General features: G+C 38.4%; 1 protein-coding gene across 1 annotated transcript in view; it reads left to right on the top strand.

Moving 5' to 3' along the window:
* Positions 1-24,660, top strand: part of chrnb4 (cholinergic receptor, nicotinic, beta 4 (neuronal)) — a 65,725-nt gene that overhangs the window by 24,629 nt on the left and 16,436 nt on the right. The window contains exon 2 of the mRNA XM_082182220.1: positions 18,787-18,932. Coding sequence (XP_082038346.1) covers positions 18,787-18,932 — 146 coding nt within the window. The remainder of the gene's footprint in view (positions 1-18,786; positions 18,933-24,660) is intronic.

The following is a 24,660-nucleotide window of genomic DNA, read 5'->3' as shown; positions in this document are numbered from 1 at the left end:
TTTAAAGTAATTGCAAAGGAGGATCTACACAGGCAAACCTATGCCATAAGGAAGACGCCACTAAGTTGTTAACAATTAAAATGCGTCCTCTATATGACAATTTTGGAGACAAATACTTCCACTTGTCTAGGCGTCCTTTGACTTTTTCAATTAAACCTTCCCAGTTTTTCTGTACTACTGTCTCCTCACCCAGAAAAACCCCCAAATATCGAAATGATTCTTTTCCCCACTGTAAACCAGAAGGGAGTTGTGGTTTTCCACTTTCCCAGCTTCCTATCAGAAGGGCTTCACTCTTATTCCAATTTACATTAGCAGAAGACAAGGTTTTAAAATCTCCAAGCAATTCGAATAAAACCTGCACATCACTTTGCTTACTAATCATAACTACTAAATCATCAGCATACGCTGATAATGAAAAGTTGCAATTACACGTTGGCAAAGAAATACCTTCAAGTTTCAACCTAATTTGCTGTAATAAAGGCTCTATGGCCAAAGAATAGAGCATACCAGAAAGGGAACACCCCTGTCTAATACCTCTGCAGGCTTTAAAGGAAGCACACAAACCACCGTTAACCTTGAGAATGCTCTGAACGTCACTATAGAGAACTTTCACCTGATCTATAAAAGCTTTGCTCAACGCGATCAAAGGCTTTCTCTTGATCTAATGATATTAAGCCACAATCTAAATTTAGCCTAGCTTAGAGACATCAAGAAGATCACGAATCAGAAAAAACATTATCAAAAATTTACCTCCCGGGGATGCAGTATGTCTGGTCAGGATGAATTACCTGGTCCATAACCTCTGCCAATCGATTAGCTAAAACCTTAGAAAGCAGCTTGTAGTCGCTGCACAGGAGGGAGACCGGCCGCCAGCACCTGATGTCCGTCAGATCACCCTTCTTGGGTAGGAGAGTCAGGACCTCTCTGCGGCAACTCAACGGCAGAAGCCCTCCGGCTAAACTGCCATTCAGTACCTCTAGCAAGTCCTCTCCAATCTCTGACCAAAGGGACTTATAAAAGTCAACAGGCAGACCATCAATCCCTGGTGCTTTTCCCAACGCCATGCCTTGGAGGGCTTTAACCAGTTCCCCCATGGTCACAGCACCTGAGATCTTTGTGTTGACTTCCTCTGCCACTTGAGGAAGATTTTCAAAAAAAGCACTGTCACACCTATAATCTGGACCCAGTTCATTTTTATATAAAGACTCATAAAAATTGGCTGCTCTCTTACGGATATCCTTAGGGTCAGTCAGCAAAGCTCCAGATTCAGAACGTAAGGCATGAATAACTCTGTTCTGCCCATTGTTCCTTTCCAAGCTAAAGAAAAACCTTGATGGTGCATCCATTTCATTTATACTTAGAAAACGTGACCTGACCAGAGCACCCTGCGTTTTAACCCCTAAAAGATCAGATAACTGAGTCTTCTTATTTTTTATAAGAGACTCCACCTCAGGCAAGTGAGCCAATTCTTGCCATTTTAAAATATCAGTCTCTAAGGAGCTCAAACTCAGGGTTACCTCTCTAGTGACGTTCTGAGAGTATTGCTGACATAGTTGCTTTATCTGGACTTTCCCAAAGTCCCACCATTGCTGCAGTGTACTAAAATAATTCTTTGTAGTTTTAAACATACTCCAAAAATATTTAAAACTTTCCCTAAAACACTTGTCGTCCAATAAAGTGGTATTTAAGTGCCAATAGGCACTCTTTGGCTTGATAGAATTTAAACAGATACCACACTGCACCATACTATGATCCGAAAGACCTGATGGAATAATAGAACAGCTCTCAACAATACTGCCATGATGTTTAAAAACATAAAACTTATCCAGTCTTGCTAAAGAAATTGTATTACCACGAACATGAGACCAAGTGTATTGCCTTTGTTCTCCATTAAGCTGCCTCCAAATATCAATTAATTCATGTGTTTTTTTTAACTGAACAAGACGCTGACGTGAGGGTACATGAGGTTCCACATGATGTCTGTCCAGATTAGACTCTGCAATTAAAATCACCACCCAAAATTAAATACTCGTCAACAGCAACATTTTGTAAGACAGAAGACAAAGTACTTAAAAAAAGCATTCTCTCAACAACTGAAGTTGGTATATACACACAAATAAAAACAAAAACAACATTTTCAAAAGAGGCTCTTACTTTTAAAAGTCTACCTTTAATAACCTCTTCAACCTGATAAGAGTGTGGGCTGAAACCCTTAGCGAACAGAACAGCGACTCCACCACTAATTGTGGTATTGTGACTTAGAACAGCAACCCCATTCCATTCCACTGCCCAATCAGCAGCATTATTAAAATCAGTATGTGTCTCTTGTAACAGCATTACATAAATTTTTTTCTGAAGAATTACTTCAAATAATTCTGCTCTTTTATACATATCTCCGGCACCATTCAGATTCAGAGTAGCAACATTTGCGTGACACATACTTAAAGAAAAGAAAAAAAAGAAAAACAATGTCCACAGAAAAGACCCACTAAAAGTCATGGAATTAGGTTTCCCCCCTATCCTCATTACTACGCTCAGAGTTAAGTTTCCTCACTATTTTTTTTAACCTGTAGATCCCTCCATCATAAAAGCCTTAGTGTTCTCAACCAAACTGCTCTGTATTAGGAAAAAAATCATTAATGCGCACACCCTTTTTATTCTTAGTAGCTCTAAGAAACAGTTTAATATCATCAACCTCATAATGACCAGAAAAATCACTCTGAGAAAGACAAACACTTGAATCAGATGATGCACTATCACTTTCCGTGTCATCATACAAATCACTTGTATCTGATTTTTTCGCGTGTCTATCAATCCCAGTTCTATCAGGCTTCCTCCTCTTTAACGGGACTTTAAAATCTGCCTGCACCGTTTCCATTGGAATGACGTCACCTATGTTCTCCACAGTAGGCTGCAGATCAACATCGAGAGCATCATTTAAATGCTTCTCCGTCTCAATAACGGCTCCCCCCGCCTGAACATTAGACACAACTAATGTAACACCAGAAACTGTACTTTCAAGCGCAGATTCTTCAGTTACAGCGATCACAGGAACAACATCACTTCTAGCCTCTGAGACGTGTAACCCTGTCCCTGACCCACCCGGAGCCTCGTCAACCGGCCCTGCTTCAGCACTAACAACAACATCACTTCTGACGTCACCACCACCTGACACATTGTTTGAATTTTTCCCGGGACAAGCGCAAATTAAATGACCAGTTTGGCCACAACTAAAACATCTCATGTTCCCCGATGTCACGTAAATGATGTAATCATAATCATCCTCCCGAAAGTGCAAAGACAGATCCATATCAGCATCATCATTCACTACCATGTAGACGAACCGCCTAAATGAAACGACATGCTTCAATAAAGGCGATCCACCACCGATAGGGATCTTTTTAATGGGAGAGACAAGTTTTCCATACCGAGACAAAGCCTTAGCTAGTATCTCATCACTTAAAAACGGCGGTACATTAGATAGCGTGACTTTCTTTGAAGGTGTAGAAAGCGGAAGTACAGGGTTAAACAGATCGTCAACAACTATTCCTGCCTCAACTAATTCATTAGCCTTTTCGACAGTACTGAGAAATACCACAGTGGCATTATTCATCCTGGAGGCAGACATTATGTTTTCATGGCCAACTACCTCTCCCACTGCAAGACAGCACTTCTCTACACTAACCGCGGACGCCACTTTCACACCATGACGCCGGGTCAATGAACCCAAACAACACCGTGAGTGTGGGGCCGTCATGCTCCCGGTAAGGTGGCATGCGGCCCAAAACAACTACAACAAACCGCACAAAAACAACAAACAAAAGAAAGACCAGAAAAAAGCCAGAAAGAAAGAAAATTAGATTCACTCACACTCACAGAGTCCAAACGCACTCGGCCCATACTCCGCACTCACACCAGCAGTACTCTCACAGCAAACTCCACCCACTCACTCACACTTAGGTAAAGTTGGTTTTATATTCGATATTCGCACATTCGCGGACTTCCTCGTTCAATAACTCGTGAACTAAACGTTGTTGCTACAGAAAACACCTATCACATATAACTACAGATAAAACACCAGAAGCTACAACATAATTTTCCTCAAAACGATCTTTCCTTCGCACTGGACAAAATACATTGATCTCTATGCGCAGGCTGCTAAGAAGGGACCATCTGCAAAGTGCAAACCCGAAGGAAAGCTCGTTTTGAGGAAGATTTAAATATTAAAACAATGTTATTTGTGTAGTAACAATATTCAGCTCACGAGATATTGAACGCGGAACTCCGCGAATATGCAAATATAAAATCAACTTTACCCAAGTTGCAGACTTGATCATGTAGGACCTCAGTGCCACATACGTGGACAGCACCATGAACATAGTCAAGTAAAAAAAAAAATATATATTGCCAACCAGGGTAAAAATAGTTTCAGGTTTGATATTTGCTGCGTATTCACCTAGACTGCTTTAGTGTACTTTTGTGTAGGCTACTGTACATACAGTACACAAATATGTTTTATGTAAAAGTTACAGTAATTCACCAAAGGGATTTTTTTCATGTTCCAAAGGTGGTGCTTTCCTATTGACCAGACTGACTTACTACAGGTGAAATTTTGACAATACCTCCTTTACTGTACGTACAATAAACGAATAAGTTTAAGAAAAAAATACTGTAATTCACCTAAAGTATTTTTTCATGTTCCAAAGGGTGTAGTGCTTTCCTAGTGACCACATGGACTTACTACAGGTGAAATTTTGACAATACCTCCCTTACTGTAAGTATAGTACAAACATATTATTATTAAAAACATACTGTAATTTCTCCTTTTTTCATGTTCCAATGGTTATAGTATGTTCCTAGTGATCACTCAATTAACTTTGATAAATGTATTAGGTAAAAGTATGTATTAGAACTGCTGTTCCTTGTACAACACAATTATTTCATTGATTAAAAAAATGCAGATATTTTAGGTTAATCATATTTTCAACGTTATAAATAAGCAACACCCTTATTGTAATGATTCAAGTTCAGTTTTTGTTATGAAGTCCTGAAGAAGTGGATTCTGGAACACACTGCTGCTTCAATGTATATCTAATGAGTGATTATAATCAAGGTATTAATCAATAGTTTTCCTTCTATATATCAAATGAGTTGAATGACTTCTCTAGGCTTATGAGATTTTACTTTGTTATAGAAATTATCAGTGTGATTATCGAAAATGTTATTTCATGTATCCTTTAAATGTCTGTATTTGATATCTGAGGTGTAATGTAAGGGTCTGGCCCATGCTAGGAATGCAGTAACAGTGCTTGATCATTTAGCCTGGCTTCCAGAGATGAAATTATGAAGATGACTTCTTTAACAGGTGTCACTACATCCATCTGCTTTTCTAGGCTACCCTGATAGCAATGGTCTCAGGAGTCATTGAAACCTATAGTTGAGAGACCATTTCTTAGTTAAAGTCTTTACTTTACAGTTAGATTTAAAGTATCCTCTCCTTGAGAGAAAGAACATGTTATCTTAATGTTTCTCCTCCTCACCAAATCCAATCTTGAAGAAACTGTGTCTGTGTGTGTTAGTATTCTTGGTTACAGGTTAAGGAACAAGTGGAAATATAGCTGCAAGCAGCGATACGGGGCCAAGCCCCTGAAGCAGCAGCAAGAGCAGGAATAGTAAAAACAGCAGAAATTGAAGAAAAAAGAGCTGGTTTAGAAGTATAGGGGAAAATGAACTCAAAATGAACAGAAGTTCAGATGAGAATGAACATAGAATGAACAAGACATACATTAATCCAAGAGGAAGAAAGATTAGTGCAACGTTGAATAATAAAGGAATCGACATGACACAAAATTACACACAATTTTTAAAAATCATGCCACGTGGGGCTCGAACCCATTATCTCTGGGTCAGATACCAGTCACTCATATCATTGAGCCACTGGGAAGTTGTGCTTTTGGCAAGATGAAGAAGGTCCAATAGTTCAAGTGAGAAGCAATTCAAAATGAATAATTTTTGTATAAATTTGCTGCATGTTGTATTTATCGAGTTCGTTCACATATAGGCACCATGTCTGGAACAGAAGCAACTTTTCCACCACTTAAGGCCACAATACCTCTTGCGATCTGGGAATGTGCCACACAGCATTCAAACCCACAACCGGAATGGTTCATGGTTCATGCTAACCAATTAGCATGCTAAGCTAACTACCATAAGGCAACAAATACAGGTCAAATTTGGAGAAAAATATATCGGGAACGGTAGCAAAAATAAAAAATCTGTTCAGTCACTTCTGTGTGGCTCGGTCCAAAGATCATCTGAGCCAATTTTCAGAAAAATTGAACAAAATTTGAATGAGGAGTAGCACAAAAAATTGAACACTGTACTTTTCAAAATGGTCACTAATGTAATGGGCAGAGTCTTAAGGCCCGTTCACACCAAGCACGATAACTATAAAGATAACGATAAAGATATAATTAAAAAAATCGTTCTCCATATTAAAGAATAACAGAGTTCACACCACAACTATAACGATAAAGATATGAGGAACGATATCGTTGGGATCACTTTCAGAACTATTTTTTTTCCAGCTGTCCAACGATAAAACACTGACAGCCAATCAGAATCCATTCTAATTTAAAGGTCTCGCGCATTTAAAATGGCAGATGACATTGCAGAGAAGTTAATCGTCGAGGTACAAAAAAAAATCCTCCACTGTTTGACAAGTCAACCCCCCTTTTCAAGGATACGTTAAAAAAGATGGATATATGGAAAGCAATCGGTCGTATCCTGGGAATAAATGGTGAGAAGTATTAACGATGAGATATTATGCAGTTTAGCATAGTGTAACAAAAATACCTCAGGTAGGCTATCCAGCGCTAGTTTTGACAACATTGCTGAAGTTGCAGTGAAAAAGGCGTTGTATACACTGCAAAAAATGTATACTTATCTAAGAAAAATAATCTTGTTTTAAGATTATTTTTCTTACCCCATGGACAGACAAATTTGCTTGTTTTAAGCAAAAACTCACTTAATTTTCATTCATTTCCCCTGAAAACAAGACATAATATCTTATCTAATTTTACTTATCTAGTAAAAGATCTTGATTTAAGAATTTCTTGAATTTAGAACATCTTGATTTAAGATTTTTTTTTATATTTGGACTGGAAACAAGACAAAAATACTAAGTAAGAAAAGCATTTTTTGCAGTGTAGCCTACATAAAGGTGTTGACAGGCGATGTTTTTATCCCATCATTGACAGCGCGGGCGCGCGCGTGCTTAGAATAAAAAGACCGTTATCGGTCGTTGGTGTGGACGCATATATAGTTATCTTTATCGTTATCTTTATAGTTATCGTGCTTGGTGTGAACGGGCCTTTATTGTAAGATATTGATTGTGATTACCATAATGAGTGGAATCAGATGTACTAAGTTTCATTTTATATCTATTTACATTCACATCTACATCAAAGGGTTCAAAAGCTATAACCCTTTTAATGTTGCATTTTTTAACTGGTGGTGGCGCTATAGAGTTGGTCCTACAGACTCAAAAATTGGTCCAATTACTATTCATTACAATCACTACAAGTGTGGAAGGTCACGACGTGCCTAAATTCAGGGTCCGAATGTCAGAACAACTTAAACCAAGAGAGGATCAACAACAGCAAAATTTTGAAGAGATGAAATTGAAATATTACTCTAACCACGAGGAATTAATTACAACTTTTATGTATAATCCTAGTGGTATTCCATGAACAATTAGAAAGATAATAGAAATAAAACAGTGCACTGTACAGTATCTTGAATGCCTCCATGATCTTGCTGTTCATTATCTGTCAGATTTGCTGCACCAATGCGTACAGGTTCAGTCACTACTGTTAATAATAATGTAGCCCCTATTAATGTACTAAAACCTTAAACAAAAAAACTAAAAATTACAGTATTATATTATTATGTAAAACAGTATTATTAGGTATTGTCAAAATTTCACCTGTAGTAAGTCAGTGTGGTCACTAGGAAAGCACTACAGCCTTTGGGACATGAAAAAATACTTTAGGGGAATAACAGTAATTTTTTCATAAACATATTTGATTATTGTACGTACAGTAAAGGAGGTATTGTCAAAATTTCACCTGTAGAAAGTCAGTCTGGTCATTAGGAAAGTACTACAACCTTTGGGGGTATAAAAAAAAACACTATAGGTGATTTACAGTTTATTTCATAAACATATGTAATAATATGCTCAGTACATAAACATGTTTGATAATTGTACAGTAAGGGAGGTATTGTCAAAATTTCACCTGTAGTAAGTCAGTCTGGTCACTAGGAAAGCACTACAGCCTTTGAAACACGAAAAATACTTAGGGTGAATTACAGTAATTAAAAAAAAAACATATTTGTCAACTGTACGTACAGTAAGGGAGTTTTAGTCAAAATTTCACCTGTAGTAAGTCAGTCTGGTCACTAGGAACATGCTACAACCTTCTGATAGTAAAAAATCCCTTTGGTGAATTAATGTAATTTTATTCTAAAAATATTTATGTACATTATGTACAGTGAGGCAGGTTTCCTAAATACAATCATTATAATGCACTTTTTATTGTTGCTAAAGTACAATCAATAGCATTAGAAGACATAATGTGAGAGAGATTTGCTGGTACATCTGTACTTTGCAAAAATGTAGTTGTCTGTTTGCACACAATGGAAACTTTTTAGATGGTCCCTATCTTCTTTACCACACACATTGAATGTTCACTGAATTTGTATGCCATTAAAACAACATTTGCCCATTTTGATCGATTGTGGAGAGTGTTGTAGTTCACCATCTTTGTCCTAAAGATCATGTAGCTGCTTTTCTATTTAGCAAAAATGTATTTATTGCGCTTGTTATTGAGACAGTTTTTAAGGAAAAAAGTGCGAATGTGCGAATATAAAACCAACTTTACCTAAGTCTCACTCACAGCATCCGCTCAGAGAGACAGAGAGAGAGACACAAAGAGAGAGAGAGGGAGAGAGAGAGAGAGAGAGAGAGAGAGAGCGAGAGAGAGAGAGAGGGAGAGGGAGAGAGAGAGAGAGAGAGAGAGAGAGGGAGAGAGAGAGACACAGAGAGAGGGAGAGAGAGAGAGAGAGAGAGAGAGAGGGAGAGAGAGGGAGAGAGAGAGAGAGGGAGAGAGAGAGAGAGGGAGGGAGAGAGAGAGAGAGAGAGAGAGAGAGGGAGAGCATCATGATCCCACAGAACACACCTGGGCTTTTACAGTTTGCTTCCAGAATCTTCTTGTTATTTGATGATGATGACGACGACGAGGATGATGATGATGATGATGATGGTGATGATGGTCGACTCGTTGTTTGTTGTATGTTCTTCATAAATGTGTGTGTGAAGTTTGCCAGCTGATTCGGTTCTGCTGACTCGGTTCTGCTGATTCGGTTCTGCTTACGGTTCTGCTGACGGTTCTGCTGACTCGGGTCATAAACTATTGGCTGTTACAGTTTTTTCAACTGTTTCCACACATTTTCAAAACTTTGCCTCTTTTTTTCAAAACTTTACTCACAAACCCAAGACTTGCAAGTCCAAATCATAGTCTCTGCTGCACCAATTCAACTGATATAACATTTACATTTACATTTATTACATTTACAAACGACTATTCCTCGTTTAGTGAGATCAAATAATAAATCTACTGCAGGATCTAGGAAAAATCTAATTGTTATTAAAACAGAAAATGTTGCTATTAGTAAACAAAAACTATTTCTAAAGCTAGGTCTTCTAAACATTAGATCACTCACACCTAAGGCAGTTATTGTAAATGAAATAGTCACAGATAATAGCTTCGATGTACTTTGCCTTACTGAAACCTGGCTTAAACCAAATGATTATTTCGGTATTAATGAGTCTACTCCTCCTGGATACTGTTATAAGCATGAGCCCCGTCTGATTGGTCGTGGCGGTGGTGTTGCAACCATCTATAGAGATATTATCAATGTTACTCAGAAAACGGGTTATAAGTTTATTTCATTTGAAGTACTTGTACTAAATGTTACGCTCTTAGATGTTAGAAAAACATCCCTATTATCTCTAGCCTTGGCTACCGTATATAGACCGCCAGGGCCTTACGCTGATTTCCTAAAAGAGTTTGCAGATTTTCTCTCAGACCTATTAGTCAATGTCGATAAAGCATTAATTGTTGGAGATTTTAACATACACGTAGATAATCCAAATGATGCGTTAGGAGCTGCGTTTACAGATTTATTAAATTCATTTGGGGTCAAGCAAAACGTCACCGGACCAACACATCATCATACACTCGATTTAATTATATCACATGGAACCGATCCAACCGATATAGATATCATTCCACAAAGTGATGAAGTCACTGATCACTACATGGTAACTTGCATATTACGTACTGCTGTAATATGTCATGCGGTGTCGCGTTATCAACCAGGCAGAACAATCCTCCCAGCCACCATAGATCATTTCTCAAATTGCTTATCTAATCTGTCTCAGCTGCTGCCTGAACCCAAACAAACAGATGAACTAGAAGAACTAACTAGCACTATGAGCACCATTCTCTCTAGAACATTGGATGTGGTTGCACCTATTAAATTAAAAAAGGTCAGAGCAGGGGCGTAGCCATCATTTCAAAAGTGAGGGGGACAGAATGTCAAGTGTAATACCAGTTTTTTTCAGACTTTTGTTGACAGGTTTTTGCTTAATTGGCTTAATATGCTATTTATTTTTAAAGCAATAAAACAGAAAGAAAGAACGATGTTCATTACTTTATATTGCACATGCAGGGTTTTTCCTGGCTCAAAACTAGGCGGAAGTGGTAAAATCCTGATCATGCATTTTAATAATAAGATAATGAAATTTGTATTTTTCATAGACCATCATATAGCCTATGTGTTTGTGGGTGGAGCTCGGTACCCCTAGGGGGGTCGGGGGGCATGCCCCCCTGGAAGAAAATGTGTACATTTTAAAGATAAATGCATTAATCTGGTGCACTTTGAGTCACCCGAATCTGCAGTTAAAAATAAATAATCCACCCGCCAACCGCCCAAACCTATGATATTTGATCATCACATTACAATTATTCAAACTACAATTATTACATCACTGTTGGAAAACATTTTTATCAGAATAAGTTTTTTACCTTTATAAAGGGCATTTTTTCCTTAATTTTATTAAATGTAGCCTATGCTCCATCTTTCATTTCAAATTGAAACTTTGTTACCGTCAGTGTATTATTATCAACTAGGCTATCAATCGCCACTTAACATTAAATTAAATTAAATCAGAATCATCCTTGCATTATCTGTGATTCCCTATTTATTATTAATATTATTTATTATCTATCTATCTATCTATCTATCTATCTGCCTGTCTGTCTTACTAAACTAAAACTTTCCAATTGAAAACCTTCAAACTTCAAGCTTTTAAAACTACTTCAAACTTTCTGGTTAGGCTTTTTCAAGAGAACTTAAATTTTGTCATCATGTACACATGTTACAACGCTGCCTGATTCAAGCAGGCTGTTAATGCATGAAAATACAAATTCAGCATTAGGCTAACAATCACCATGTTTCTTCTAATTTGAAGGGCTTTGATAACATCTGTGAAAATAAAAGACATTACGAATAAAAAAAGATTGAAAATAAACGCACGTTTGTGCGGGTAGTGAATATTTTCAATTTACAACGAAACTTGTTAATTATTCAACAAGAGAAATAGGCAGAGTTATTCATCATTGTGCAACACAATTCAGATACCACATGACAACTTACTTACAGCGCTTGACTTTTTCGTGAAAAAGGATCGAGTTAAGACTGAAGAGTTTGTTGTCGTTTTGAACTCACTGCAACCTCTATGAAAAAAAATGGATTGGGCGCGGGTGCGAGCATGGGCGTGTCGTGATGCACGAGTGACTGATTACCATGGAAACGTGAAAGTCACGTATGTAGATAGACTTGACTCTTTGGATTTTAAATCTCGATGTAGGCTATGCACACCCGCGAAAACCGGGTGTGGTGGACACACTTGCCCTATGAAAAAGTGCGGGGGACGAATTTACATTTTATAAAAAGTGGGGGGGACACGTCCCCCGCGTCCCCCGCGTAATCTACGCCCATGGGTCAGAGAGAAAAATAAAGCACCATGGTATAACAATACTACGCATGTTTTAAAGAGAGAAACCCGTATTTTAGAGCGTAAATGGAAACAAACTAATTTAGAGGTCTTTCGAATCGCTTGGAAAGACAGTATGTCACGTTATAAAAAGGCCCTAAAAGCTGCCAGGACTGAGCACCTCCGCAAACTAATAGAAAACAACCAAAACAATCCAAGGTTTTTATTTAACACCGTGGCTAGACTAACAAATAAACAGACGTCACCCGAACAAAATATCCCGTTACAGTTCAGTAGTAATGATTTCATGAACTTCTTCACTGAGAAAATAGAAAGCATCAGAACCACAATTGTAAACGTTCAATCTTCAATCGCGCCTTATAATTCAGCTTCAATTATCACCCCGAAAGAACAATTACAGTGCTTTACAACTATAGAACAAAAAGAGTTAAATAAACTTATCACTTCATCTAAAACAACAACATGTTTATTAGATCCTATACCAACTAAACTACTGAAAGAAGTGTTACCTGTAGTGGAAGAGCCTCTCCTCAATATTATTAACTCGTCTTTATCTTTAGGTCATGTTCCAAGAACATTTAAACTAGCAGTTATAAAACCTCTCATTAAGAAACCACAATTAGATCATAATAATCTAGCAAATTATAGACCCATTTCAAATCTTCCATTTATGTCTAAAATATTAGAAAAAGTGGTGTCCGCTCAACTGGGCTCTTTCTTGCAACAAAATGATATCTATGAAAAGTTTCAGTCTGGATTCAGACCGCATCATAGCACTGAAACTGCGCTCGTTAAAATCACAAATGATTTACTTTTAGCTTCTGACCAAGGCTGTATCTCAATACTAGTTTTACTTGATCTTAGTGCTGCGTTCGATACTATAGATCATACATTACTCTTAGATCGACTACAAAATTATACTGGTGTTCAAGGACAAGCACTAAGCTGGTTCAAATCATACCTATCTGACCGCTACCATTTTGTCTATTTAAATGGAGAAAAATCGATCATAACTCCAGTAAACTATGGAGTGCCGCAGGGATCTGTGTTAGGCCCTCTGTTATTTTCAATATATATGATGCCACTTGGAAATATTATAAGGAAACATGGAATTAGTTTCCATTGTTATGCTGATGACACTCAAATATATATTTCATCACGGCCGGATGAAAACGCTAAATTTTCCAAATTGACAGAGTGTGTTAAAGATATAAAAGATTGGATGACGCGTAATTTTCTTTTATTAAATCCAGACAAGACAGAGGTAATACTTATCGGTTCAAAAAACCGCCCACAAAACCTCGCACAATACAACTTTAACATCATAGGATGTCCTGTTACTTTATCCTCTACAGTAAAAGACCTGGGTGTTATACTCGATTGCAACCTGTCTTTTGAAAATCATATTTCATATGTTACAAAAACAGCCTTTTTCCACCTTAGAAACATTGCTAAGCTACGTAATATGCTATCAGTTTCTGATGCAGAAAAGTTAGTTCATGCATTCATGACCTCGAGACTGGATTACTGTAATGCTTTATTAGCTGGTTGTCCTGCATCCTCAATAAACAAGCTACAGTTAGTCCAAAATGCCGCCGCTAGAGTTCTTACGAGATCAAGAAAATATGATCATATAACACCGATTTTATCATCACTGCATTGGTTACCTATAAAGTTCCGTATTAATTACAAGGTATTGCTACTGACTTACAAAGCCCTAAACGGCTTAGCTCCAGTCTATTTAACGGATCTTCTATCACCCTATAATCCATCGCGCTCTTTAAGATCACTAAATTCAAGGCTTTTGGTCATACCTAGGATATTCAGAACCACCAAAGGAGGGAGAGCATTTTCACATTTGGCTCCAAAACTCTGGAATAGTCTTCCTGATACTGTTCGTTGCTCAGACTCGCTCTCCCAGTTTAAAACTAGATTAAAGTCGCATCTCTTCAGCCAGGCATTCATATAATCCTACAGTTCAAACTACAATCCGGCCTCTAGCTCATAAATGCCAGAGGAGAACTGGCCCCCGACTGAGCCTGGGTTCTCCCAAGGTTTTTTTTTCTCCATTAGGTCACCTGATGGAGTTTTAGGACACCATTATGTCACTTGATGGAGTTTTTCGGTTCCTTGCCACTGTTGCCTTTGGCTTGCTCAGTTGGGGATATTTTGGGGATATTTAATTTAATTTTATCAATCAATAAATTCCTCGTGAAAAAACTTTGTTGTATTATTTTAATTTAATACTGTGAAGCTGCTTTGATACAATCTGTATTGTGAAAAGCGCTATACAAATAAACTTGACTTGACTTGACTTGACTTGCTCACAGAATGTAAAAATGCCTCACATCTCTTGCAAAATGAAGCACTGCATTCAGAATAGTGCTGCACGATTAATCGTATCGCAATAGCAATCGCGATGTCAAGCCTACGCGATTATATGACGCAAAATGCTGCGATTTTATATTAAATAAACAAATAAGCGCTGTTAACGCAGCATCTGTTAATTTTTGGCATCCTTTGGCTAGTGTATGATCCCGCTCTTATTCATGCAAATGCTTTTAAACCATTCATGCGCGATAAGACAAAAAAGAACGCGCTGTCAGTGAATGTCGTCTTGACACACACACACACACACACACACACACACACACACACACACACACACACACACGACCCACAGATAGACGCGCGCCATTATCAAGTTCTCTTTCGCGGTAGAACGAACAACACACATATGCCAAAATGAACGCGCTGCCTGTGAATGTCCTGACTGTGACACACAGAAAGACTCGCGCTAATATCGTGCACAAAACAGCATACAATAACACACACAATTATGAGATGTCTTTTTGACGAGTATCTTCATAACATAAGAGTAGTCTTATGATGAACGTGAAGAGTTGTGACTCGTGAGAGAATGAGGCGCGTGTGAGATCCGCGTCTCTGTCAGCAGCAGCTGGTCTTAAAGGGACAGTACACAGTAGCCACTAATTATATCTGTCGCTAAAGTTAATCAAAGAACAAAGGGAACAGAGAAAAACACTCACTGCTCTTGACTAAAGAACTTTTTTCTTTAGGCAGATTATCACTAATCTGTGTGTGCATTTATTTTCCTTGAGAACCAAGCAAGTTGACTCATGAAACCATTTGTTTATTATATCGCAATCGCAATATTGACCTCAATTATCGCAATATGCCATTTTCTCCAAATCGTGCAGCCCTAATTCAGAATATCACAAACATCTCAAAAGCAAACATTTGTCCTACGTTGCACCTATGCCATAATATATATTTGTGGATAAGTCATACACACACAGTTATTCAAAACCTAAAGCTCTTCTTTCATGAGCTCATATATACATTTACAAGATTGAAAGTAATTGGCTGAGAGATGCTGAAAAAGTTCTGTTGACTCTGCGGGTAATAAACTATCGGCTGTTAAAAACACCTTCTCAAGCCTGTGTGTGTGTGTGTGTGTGTGTGTGTGTGTGTGTGTGTACTTGTACAACTATCTTTGTGAGGACCAGTTTGAGTTTTAGACCATTGGAGTGAGGACAAAGAGAGTAAAGTGAGGACACAGGGCTCCAGACTAACTGTATGTACTAGGAGCGCTGGAGCCCCTGACTGAAAGTTTAGGGGCACACCTTAAATCAGCTTGCAATGCAATTATTCCAATTTTCCCCCAAATAACATCTGAGGGCAGCGGCACCGGAGCCACTGAGTAAAATATCTGGTAGCAGTGGGGCTGACAATAAAGCACTAAGCTTAAATTAGGGTGTAGATGAATTTAACTATAATTATTATCATTCATGATGTCTTAATATTAATTAAAAAGCAAAACGAGTAAAAAAAAAAAAAGTTTTCCTACATCTTAAAATGTTTTGTTTTAGGACAATCTTTGAAGGGTGATCAAAAAATGTGGTGGTCATCACATAAAAAATATGATATTATAGTTTTGAAACTGTGCTGGAAAAATATGTGTAGTACTTGTAAGTGTTTGACTATTTCTGCCACACTACCATAGTTATGGTTAGTTACTACATTAGCTTAAATCCATGGTGAATGTTGCTGATTTGTGGACTGAAAGCCTTCTGTAAGTGTTTCTCCTGGTTTCCACTTCAGCGCTGTTTGATCTGATATCTATGGTTTATAACAGAGAACTCTGCGCCGAATCGGAATGTTTCTCACTGGATCTCACAGCGATGATGTTATTACAGTTTTTCTCCATTGCTTAAACACATTTCTTGAAACTATGCCTCGTATTCTCAAAACTGTAAACACAAATCCATAACATCTCCCCCAATTCCCCAAACATCCTATTTTCAGGTCAAAATGAAGCTCTAGACTCAAAACCATTCACTCTTGCTGAAAGACCAAACGTTGCCCTCAGACACGCACACAATCCCTCACAAACACACACACTACAACAGTCTTACACACTGGTGCAATAAATTCAAAACAACATTTCCAAAACTGGTAAGTGTTGCTTGTGGATCCCCCCCTCACAAACCTTTTCACATGATGAACACAAAAGACACAACCAGTGGATACATTGGCACATTTTTATTCATTCATGTACTACACAGTACAACACACACACACACACACACAACAAAACAAACAAAAAAATTTTCCCGGTTTTACTTTTTTTTTTTATTCTCTCCTCTAAAATTGTTTTTTATATTTACTTACAGTAAGATGTGTGTGACCATCATATGACAGTAAAAGAACACACACAAACCTTATTCTAATATGAAATTGTATTGGAATGGTAAAGAGTGTTGGTACATGGCAGGAGGGCCTCCACTCAAGGAGACAATATGATGGGCACGTCTAAGAATGTTCCACATATGGTTGAAATACCATCATTGGCCTAGAAAGATAACATTCTGGGACTCAAGACTATAAAGGAGAAAGGATGCCCTCCCTTCACTGTCACGCTCTGTGTCACTCTGTGTGACTGTACGACTGCTGGCCTTTTCTTGCAAGAAAATACACCTCATCAAAGACTATTGGAGATGTTTGTCTCTTATTCAGTGATAGAATTTTGTTTGCCACCACACCTCCCTGAAGGTTCTCGAGGCGACGGTGAAGCGACTCAAAGTTGGCCTTACTCGTAGCCCAGCCTCCCTCAGTCATACCATTGATAAAGACATGGGCAACTAGAGTGGCTTGAATTTCATTTGAGACTGCTTGTCTTCTTGCCCTTCCTCCTCCTCCTTCTTATCCCTCCTCGATATCTTCCTTCATGTCTTTCTGGATCCATTGTTCCAACAATCTGATTGGTGTGTGTTCAATTTTGACTTTTAGTGTTTCCACCTGGGTAATTGTGTCTAACTGAGCTGAAGCTGTGCTGACTTGAGTGAACAATATTGAATGCTAGTGCTTTATACATGACAACATGGTGTAGGCAATGAGAAATTAAGGGATTTGTGTGTAGAGTTTTGCAGTGACAGTTCAACAAATCTGACTCATGTGTCAAAACAGGTAATAGTGTTTATAGTTTAAGGAAATGGGTGTGCTTTTTGATAAATGGCATTATGGTTTTGAAATTTTAGTTCAAAAGCCTGGTTATAGTGTTTAAGCAATCGAGAAAAACTGTAATTCTGAGGCGAATTCAATGGATTTCTTCACTGGATCTGGATCTCCTAGTAACAGTGTTGCGTGATCGAGAGCGGCCCGCGACTGGCAGGTTCGGGGCGCTGCGCTCATAGATATCATATAATAAAGGCTAGATGTCTCGTCCGCGCTGCTGGCCAATGGAGGTCGACGTCCGCACACGGCGGCCATCTTACCACAGGGTGCTCGCTCGCTCACTCGTAACATGGTGCATGTACTTTTAAATAACCATAACTTGCTCAATTTTCAACCGATTTTCAAACGGTTTGGTTTGTTATAAACGTCAGAGATGTAGTTATGACACTGCATACATATGAATAATTATAACAATGGACTTCCATATGAAAGAATTATAGCCACGTTAATAATGTTTGTAAGAAACCAAACCGTTTGTAAATCCGTCAAGATTTCAGCGAGATAAGAAGATTTGTGTGCGTGCTGATCACTCACCTTAATTCACAGCTTCCCTGTGGTAAGATGGCCGCCGGTGATGCCGGAAGTGACTCCGCCGTAAGACATCTAGCCTTTATTATATGATATCTATGGCTGCGCTGTCTATTTTTGGTCCGAACTAATAAACGGTCTGTGAAGCATAAATGAGTAGCGCATTTTCGTTCCGCTTTCATTTTGTTTGCATTCGCTGCTCGGCAACCTTGTGGTCGCGCCAGCGTGACCTAAATAAATATTTGGTTGCACCGGCAGGAAAAATTTTCGCAAAATGCGACCAATTTGATCGCAGTCTGGAGCCCTGGGACATTTTGGCCGTTCCTCACTTTCTGTGAGAGCCCTTTAAAGGCCTGTTTGAGGGTCAAGACTTTATATGGTTATAATGAGGTTAAGGGTCGGTTTAGGGTCAGGGGTCGGGTTAGGCACTTAGTTGTGATGGGTAAGGTTAGGGTAAGCGGCTAGAGATTGCATTGTGTCAATGAATGTCCTCATAAAGATAGATGTATAAGAATGTGTGTGTGTATGTGTGCAGGTGGAACGTGATCTCAAGTGTGTGTGTGTGTGTGTGTGTGCAGGTGGAGCGTGTGCAGACTCAGAGGAGCGTCTGATGAACTGGCTGCTGGGTAAAGAGCGCTATAACAAGCTGATCCGGCCGGCGCTGAACCGCAGCGAGAGAGTGACGGTGGTCCTGCAGGTTTCTCTGGCGCAGCTCATCAGTGTGGTGAACTAACACTCACTCACTCCACAACACTCGGACATCTGTGTGTTAGTGTGTTATAGTGTGGTGAACTAACACTCCCTCACTCCACAGCACGGGGGATCTGTGTGTTTCAGTGTGTTACAGAGTCACGTTTTAATCATCAGTGTGGTGAACTAACACTCCCTCACTCCACACAGGGATATCTGTGTGTTTCAGTGTGTTACAGTGTGTTTCAGTTTATTACAGTGTGTTTCAGTGTGTTACAGTGTGTTACAGTGTGTTTCAGTTTGGTACAGTGTGTTTCAGTGTGTTACAGTGTTTCAGTGTGTTACAGTGTGTTTCAGTGTGTTACAGTGTGTTTCAGTGTGTTAGTGTGTTTCAGTGTGTTTCAGTGTGTTACAGTGTGTTTCAGTGTGTTTCAATGTGTTACAGTGTTTCAGTGTGTTTCAGTGTGTTACAGTTTGTTACAGTGTGTTTCAGTGTGTTACAGTGTTTCAGTGTGTCTCAGTGTGTCTCAGTGTGTTACAGTGTGTTTCAGTTTGTTACAGTGTGTTATAGTGTTTTTCAGTTTGTCACAGTGTGTTTCAGTGTTACAGTGTGTTTCAGTGCGTTACAGTGTGTTACAGTGTGTTACAGTGTGTTTCAGTGTGTTACAGTGTGTTTCAGTGTTGCAGTGTTACAGTGTGTTACAGTGTGTTTCAGTGTGTTACAGTGTTTCAGTGTGTTTCAGTGTGTTACAGTGTGTTTCAGTGTGTTACAGTGTGTTAGTGTGTTTCAGTGTGTTTCAGTGTGTTTCAGTGTGTTACAGTGTGTTTCAGTGTGTTTCAATGTGTTACAGTGTTTCAGTGTGTTTCAGTGTGTTACAGTTTGTTACAGTTTGTTACAGTGTGTTTCAGTGTGTTACAGTGTTTCAGTGTGTCTCAGTGTGTCTCAGTGTGTTACAGTGTGTTTCAGTTTGTTACAGTGTGTTACAGTGTTTTTCAGTTTGTCACAGTGTGTTTCAGTGTTACAGTGCGTTACAGTGTGTTTCAGTGTGTTACAGTGTGTTTCAGTGTTACAGTGTGTTTCAGTGTGTTACAGTGTGTTTCAGTGTGTTATAGTGTGTTTCAGTGTGTCACAGTGTTTCAGTGTGTTACAGTGTGTTTCAGTGTGTTACAGTGTGTTTCAGTGTGTTACAGTGTTTCAGTGTGTTTCAGTGTGTTACAGTGTGTTTCAGTGTGTTACAGTGTTTCGGTGTGTTTCAGTGTTACAGTGTTTCAGTGTGTTTCAGTGTGTTACAGTGTGTTTCAGTGTTACAGTGTTTCAGTGTGTTTCAGTGTGTTACAGTGTGTTACAGTGTGTTACAGTGTGTTTCAGTGTTACAGTGTGTTTCAGTGTTACAGTGTGTTTCAGTGTTACAGTGTTTGTGTTACAGTGTGTTTCAGTGTTACAGTGTGTTTCGGTGTGTTTCAGTGTTACAGTGTTTGTGTTACAGTGTGTTTTAGTGTGTTACAGTGTGTTACAGTGTGTTTCAGTGTGTTTCAGTGTGTTTCAGTTTGTTTCAGTGTGTTTCAGTGTTAGTGTTAGTGTTTCAGTGTGTTACAGTGTGTTTCAGTGTGTTACAGTGTGTTACAGTGTTTCGGTGTGTTTCAGTGTTACAGTGTTTCAGTGTGTTACAGTGTGTTTCAGTGTTACTGTGTTTGTGTTACAGTGTGTTTCAGTGTTACAGTGTGTTTCAGTGTGTTACAGTGTGTTTCAGTGTGTTTCAGTGTGTTTCAGTGTTTCAGTGTGTTACAGAGTGTTTCAGTGTGTTACAGAGTGTTTCAGTGTGTTTCAGTGTTTCAGTGTTTGTGTTACAGTGTGTTTTAGTGTGTTACAGTGTGTTTCAGTGTTACAGTGTGTTTCGGTGTGTTTCAGTGTTACAGTGTTTCAGTGTGTTTCAGTGTGTTACAGTGTGTTTCAGTGTGTTACAGTGTTTCGGTGTGTTTCAGTGTTACAGTGTTTCAGTGTGTTTCAGTGTGTTACAGTGTGTTTCAGTGTTACAGTGTTTCAGTGTGTTTCAGTGTGTTACAGTGTGTTACAGTGTGTTTCAGTGTTACAGTGTGTTTCAGTGTTACAGTGTTTGTGTTACAGTGTGTTTCAGTGTTACAGTGTGTTTCGGTGTGTTTCAGTGTTACAGTGTTTGTGTTACAGTGCGTTTTAGTGTGTTACAGTGTGTTACAGTGTGTTTCAGTGTGTTTCAGTGTGTTTCAGTGTTAGTGTTAGTGTTTCAGTGTGTTACAGTGTGTTTCAGTGTGTTACAGTGTGTTACAGTGTGTTACAGTGTTTCGGTGTGTTTCAGTGTTACAGTGTTTCAGTGTGTTACAGTGTGTTTCAGTGTTACTGTGTTTGTGTTACAGTGTGTTTCAGTGTTACAGTGTGTTTCAGTGTTACAGTGTGTTTCAGTGTGTTACAGTGTGTTTCAGTGTGTTTCAGTGTGTTTCAGTGTGTTTCAGTGTGTTACAGAGTGTTTCAGTGTGTTACAGAGTGTTTCAGTGTGTTTCAGTGTTTGTGTTACAGTGTGTTTTAGTGTGTTACAGTGTGTTTCAGTGTTACAGTGTGTTTCGGTGTGTTTCAGTGTTACAGTGTGTTTCAGTGTGTTTCAGTGTGTTACAGAGTGTTTTAGTGTGTTACAGAGTGTTTCAGTGTGTTTCAGTGTTTCAGTGTTTGTGTTACAGTGTGTTTTAGTGTTACAGTGTGTTTCAGTGTTTCAGTGTGTTTCAGTGTTTCAGTGTTACAGTGTGTTACAGTGTGTTTCAGTGTGTTACAGTGTTTCAGTGTGTTACAGTGTGTTACAGTGTGTTACAGTGTTTCCGTGTGTTTCAGCGTGTTTCAGTGTGTTACAGTGTGTTTCAGTGTGTTTCAGTGTGTTTCAGTGTGTTACAGTGTGTTACAGTGTGTTTCAGTGTGTTTCAGTTTGTTTCAGTGTTACATTGTTTCAGTGTGTTTCAGTGTGTTACAGTGTGTTTCAGTGTTACAGTGTTTCAGTGTGTTATAGTGTGTTTCAGTGTGTTTCAGCGTGTTACAGTGTGTTTCATTGCGTTACAGTGCGTTACAGTGCGTTACAGTGTTACAGAGTGTTTCAGGGTGTTACAGGGCCCTATTTTAACGATCTGAAACGCAAGTGTCAAGCGCAAAGCGCAAGTAACTTTGTGGGCGGATCTCGGCGCTGTTGCTATTTTCCCGGCGGGATAAATGACTCTTGCGCCAGGCGCAAATCTAAAATGGGTTGGTCTGAAGTAGCTTCATTATTCATAGGTGTGGTTTGGGCGTAACGTGAAATAAACCAATCAGAGCGTCATCTCACATTCCCTTTAAGAGCAGACGCGCTTTTTCCATAGCGCATTGCTATTGTTACGGCGGATTTGCCAGGCGCGCGCCAGGAGCGGTTCACAGCCAAAGAGAGCAACGCTCTCGTCACGGCCGTAAAAGAGAGAAGTTACATTGAAATGGAGAAACCCACCCAAATTAACTTCGGTTAAACAGGCGTATGATAATTTGGGTAAATGTGTAAGCTAGATGTATGCTTTTATAATAAATTGTCTATCTATCTATCTATCTATCGTAATAATGTATGATTTGCAAAAATGAAAACTGCTGCTTCTGTGTAGATGAGAGAATCAAAGTGTATGCGCGTTGTGCACACGCTACATTGGTTATGGCCAAGCATGCGCCCTTAAAATAGCATATGAATAACATGCGCAACGCGCCACTGACTTTAAACTATTTTTTCCTGGTTAGTGGCGCAATTGTTTTCTAAACCATCAAAATAGCATGAAGGAACGTTTGTGCCGGAACACGCCTCCTTTTTTGCGCTGAACCGCCCAGGGAGCGCAAGTTCATTGCCTAGTTTAGCGACGTGCTTCTGTGGAGGGAAAAGCGCACTTTGCGCGGGTGCAAAATAGGAATGATACATGTGTCGGTGTACAAAGTCAATTGTGCTGGGTTCAAGATAGGGCCCACAGTGTGTTTCAGTGTTTCATTGTTACAGTGTTTCAGTGTGTTACAGCTTGTTTCAGTGTGTTACAGTGTTACTGTGTTACAGTGTTTCAGTGTGTTATAGTGTGTTTCAGTGTGTTATAGTGTTTCAGTGTGTTTCAGTGTGTTTCAGTGTGTTACAGTGTTTCATTGTTACAGTGTTTCAGTGTGTTACAGCTTGTTTCAGTGTGTTACAGTGTGTTACAGTGTGTTTCAGTGTTACAGTGTTTCAGTGTGTTATAGTGTGTTTCAGTGTGTTATAGTGTTTCAGTGTGTTACAGTGTGTTTCAGTGTGTTACAGTGTTTCATTGTTACAGTGTTTCAGTGTGTTACAGTGTGTTACAGTGTTTCATTGTTACAGTGTTTCAGTGTGTTACAGCTTGTTTCAGTGTGTTACAGTGTGTTACAGTGTTACAGTGTTTCAGTGTGTTATAGTGTGTTTCAGTGTGTTATAGTGTTTCAGTGTGTTTCAGTGTGTTACAGTGTTTCATTGTTACAGTGTTTCAGTGTGTTTCAGTGTTACAGTGTTTCAGTGTGTTACAGTGCGTTACAGTGCGTTACAGTGTGTTTCAGTGTGTTTCAGTGTGTTAGTGTGTTTCAGTGTTACAGAGTGTGTTTCAGTGTGTTTCAGTGTGTTACAGTGTGTTACAGTGTGTTTCAGTGTTACAGAGTGTGTTTCAGTGTGTTTCAGTGTGTTACAGTGTTACAGTGCGTTACAGTGTTTCAGTGTGTTACAGTGTGTTACAGTGTGTTTCAGTGTTACAGTGTTTCAGTGTGTTACAGTGTGTTACAGTGTGTTACAGGGTGTTACAGTGTGTTTCAGTGTGTTACAGAGTGTTTCAGTGTGTTACAGATTGTTTCAGTGTATAACAGTGTGTTACAGTGTGTTTCAGTGTTACAGTGTGTTTCAGAGTCAACTGTCTCATACAGACAGTGATACTGATACTTTCATTCACTTTCGAAACATTCGAGGTCTGACAAATAAAGAACATTTTTCTGAGCACACCAGTAATATTGAATATGTCCTGATGAAATATCTAATTGTGTTTACAGTAGACTTATTTCACTGTTATATCATATCATAGACTTATATCATAGTTTTTGTTTTTAATATTGCCTGTTTTCACTTTAATTTTAGTTCTTTTTAGTAATTTTGTTATTTATTAGTTTTGTTATTAAACGAGTCTGTATAGTTTTTATTAATTGTTATTTATTAGTTTTAGTATTAGTTTTAGTTATTTTAGTATTTATTAAGTTTAACAGTGTTTTTTATACTATTGTAGATTTTATTAATATGACTCATACATTTTACTTTAATATTCTCTAAAATACAAAAAAATTGTTTTTAACAATTTGTATTTCAGTTTTCATTTTAGTTATTTTAGTAAATCAGGTTAAACTAAATAAAAATATATTAATTAATTATGATAAATTAAGATTTTATATTTTATTTTATTTCAAGTAACAGTTTTAGTTAACTATAATAACCCTTAAGCTGAACAAAATTGAGAAATGTTGGCTAAAATAATTAAAATAGTTAAAATCTCACGGAGAAGTAAGTAAAATATCTGAATGAGTCCTTAGTGTTTTCCATCTATAATCTAAATTAGTTTTCACAACCCATTAGTTGCAATCCAGGTTTAAATGTACGTAATGATTTTAATCATATAATGATTATGTCTGAAGACATTTCTGTGTCACTTCAAAATCACTGCATCTTCACTCTTATACAATTATTTCAAAAGTCCTCTTT

The sequence above is a fragment of the Leuciscus leuciscus genome (assembly GCF_965113295.1).
Source record: "Leuciscus leuciscus genome assembly, chromosome: 10".
NCBI lineage: Eukaryota > Metazoa > Chordata > Actinopteri > Cypriniformes > Leuciscidae > Leuciscus > Leuciscus leuciscus.
This window is presented reverse-complemented; position numbering and strand designations above follow the sequence as displayed.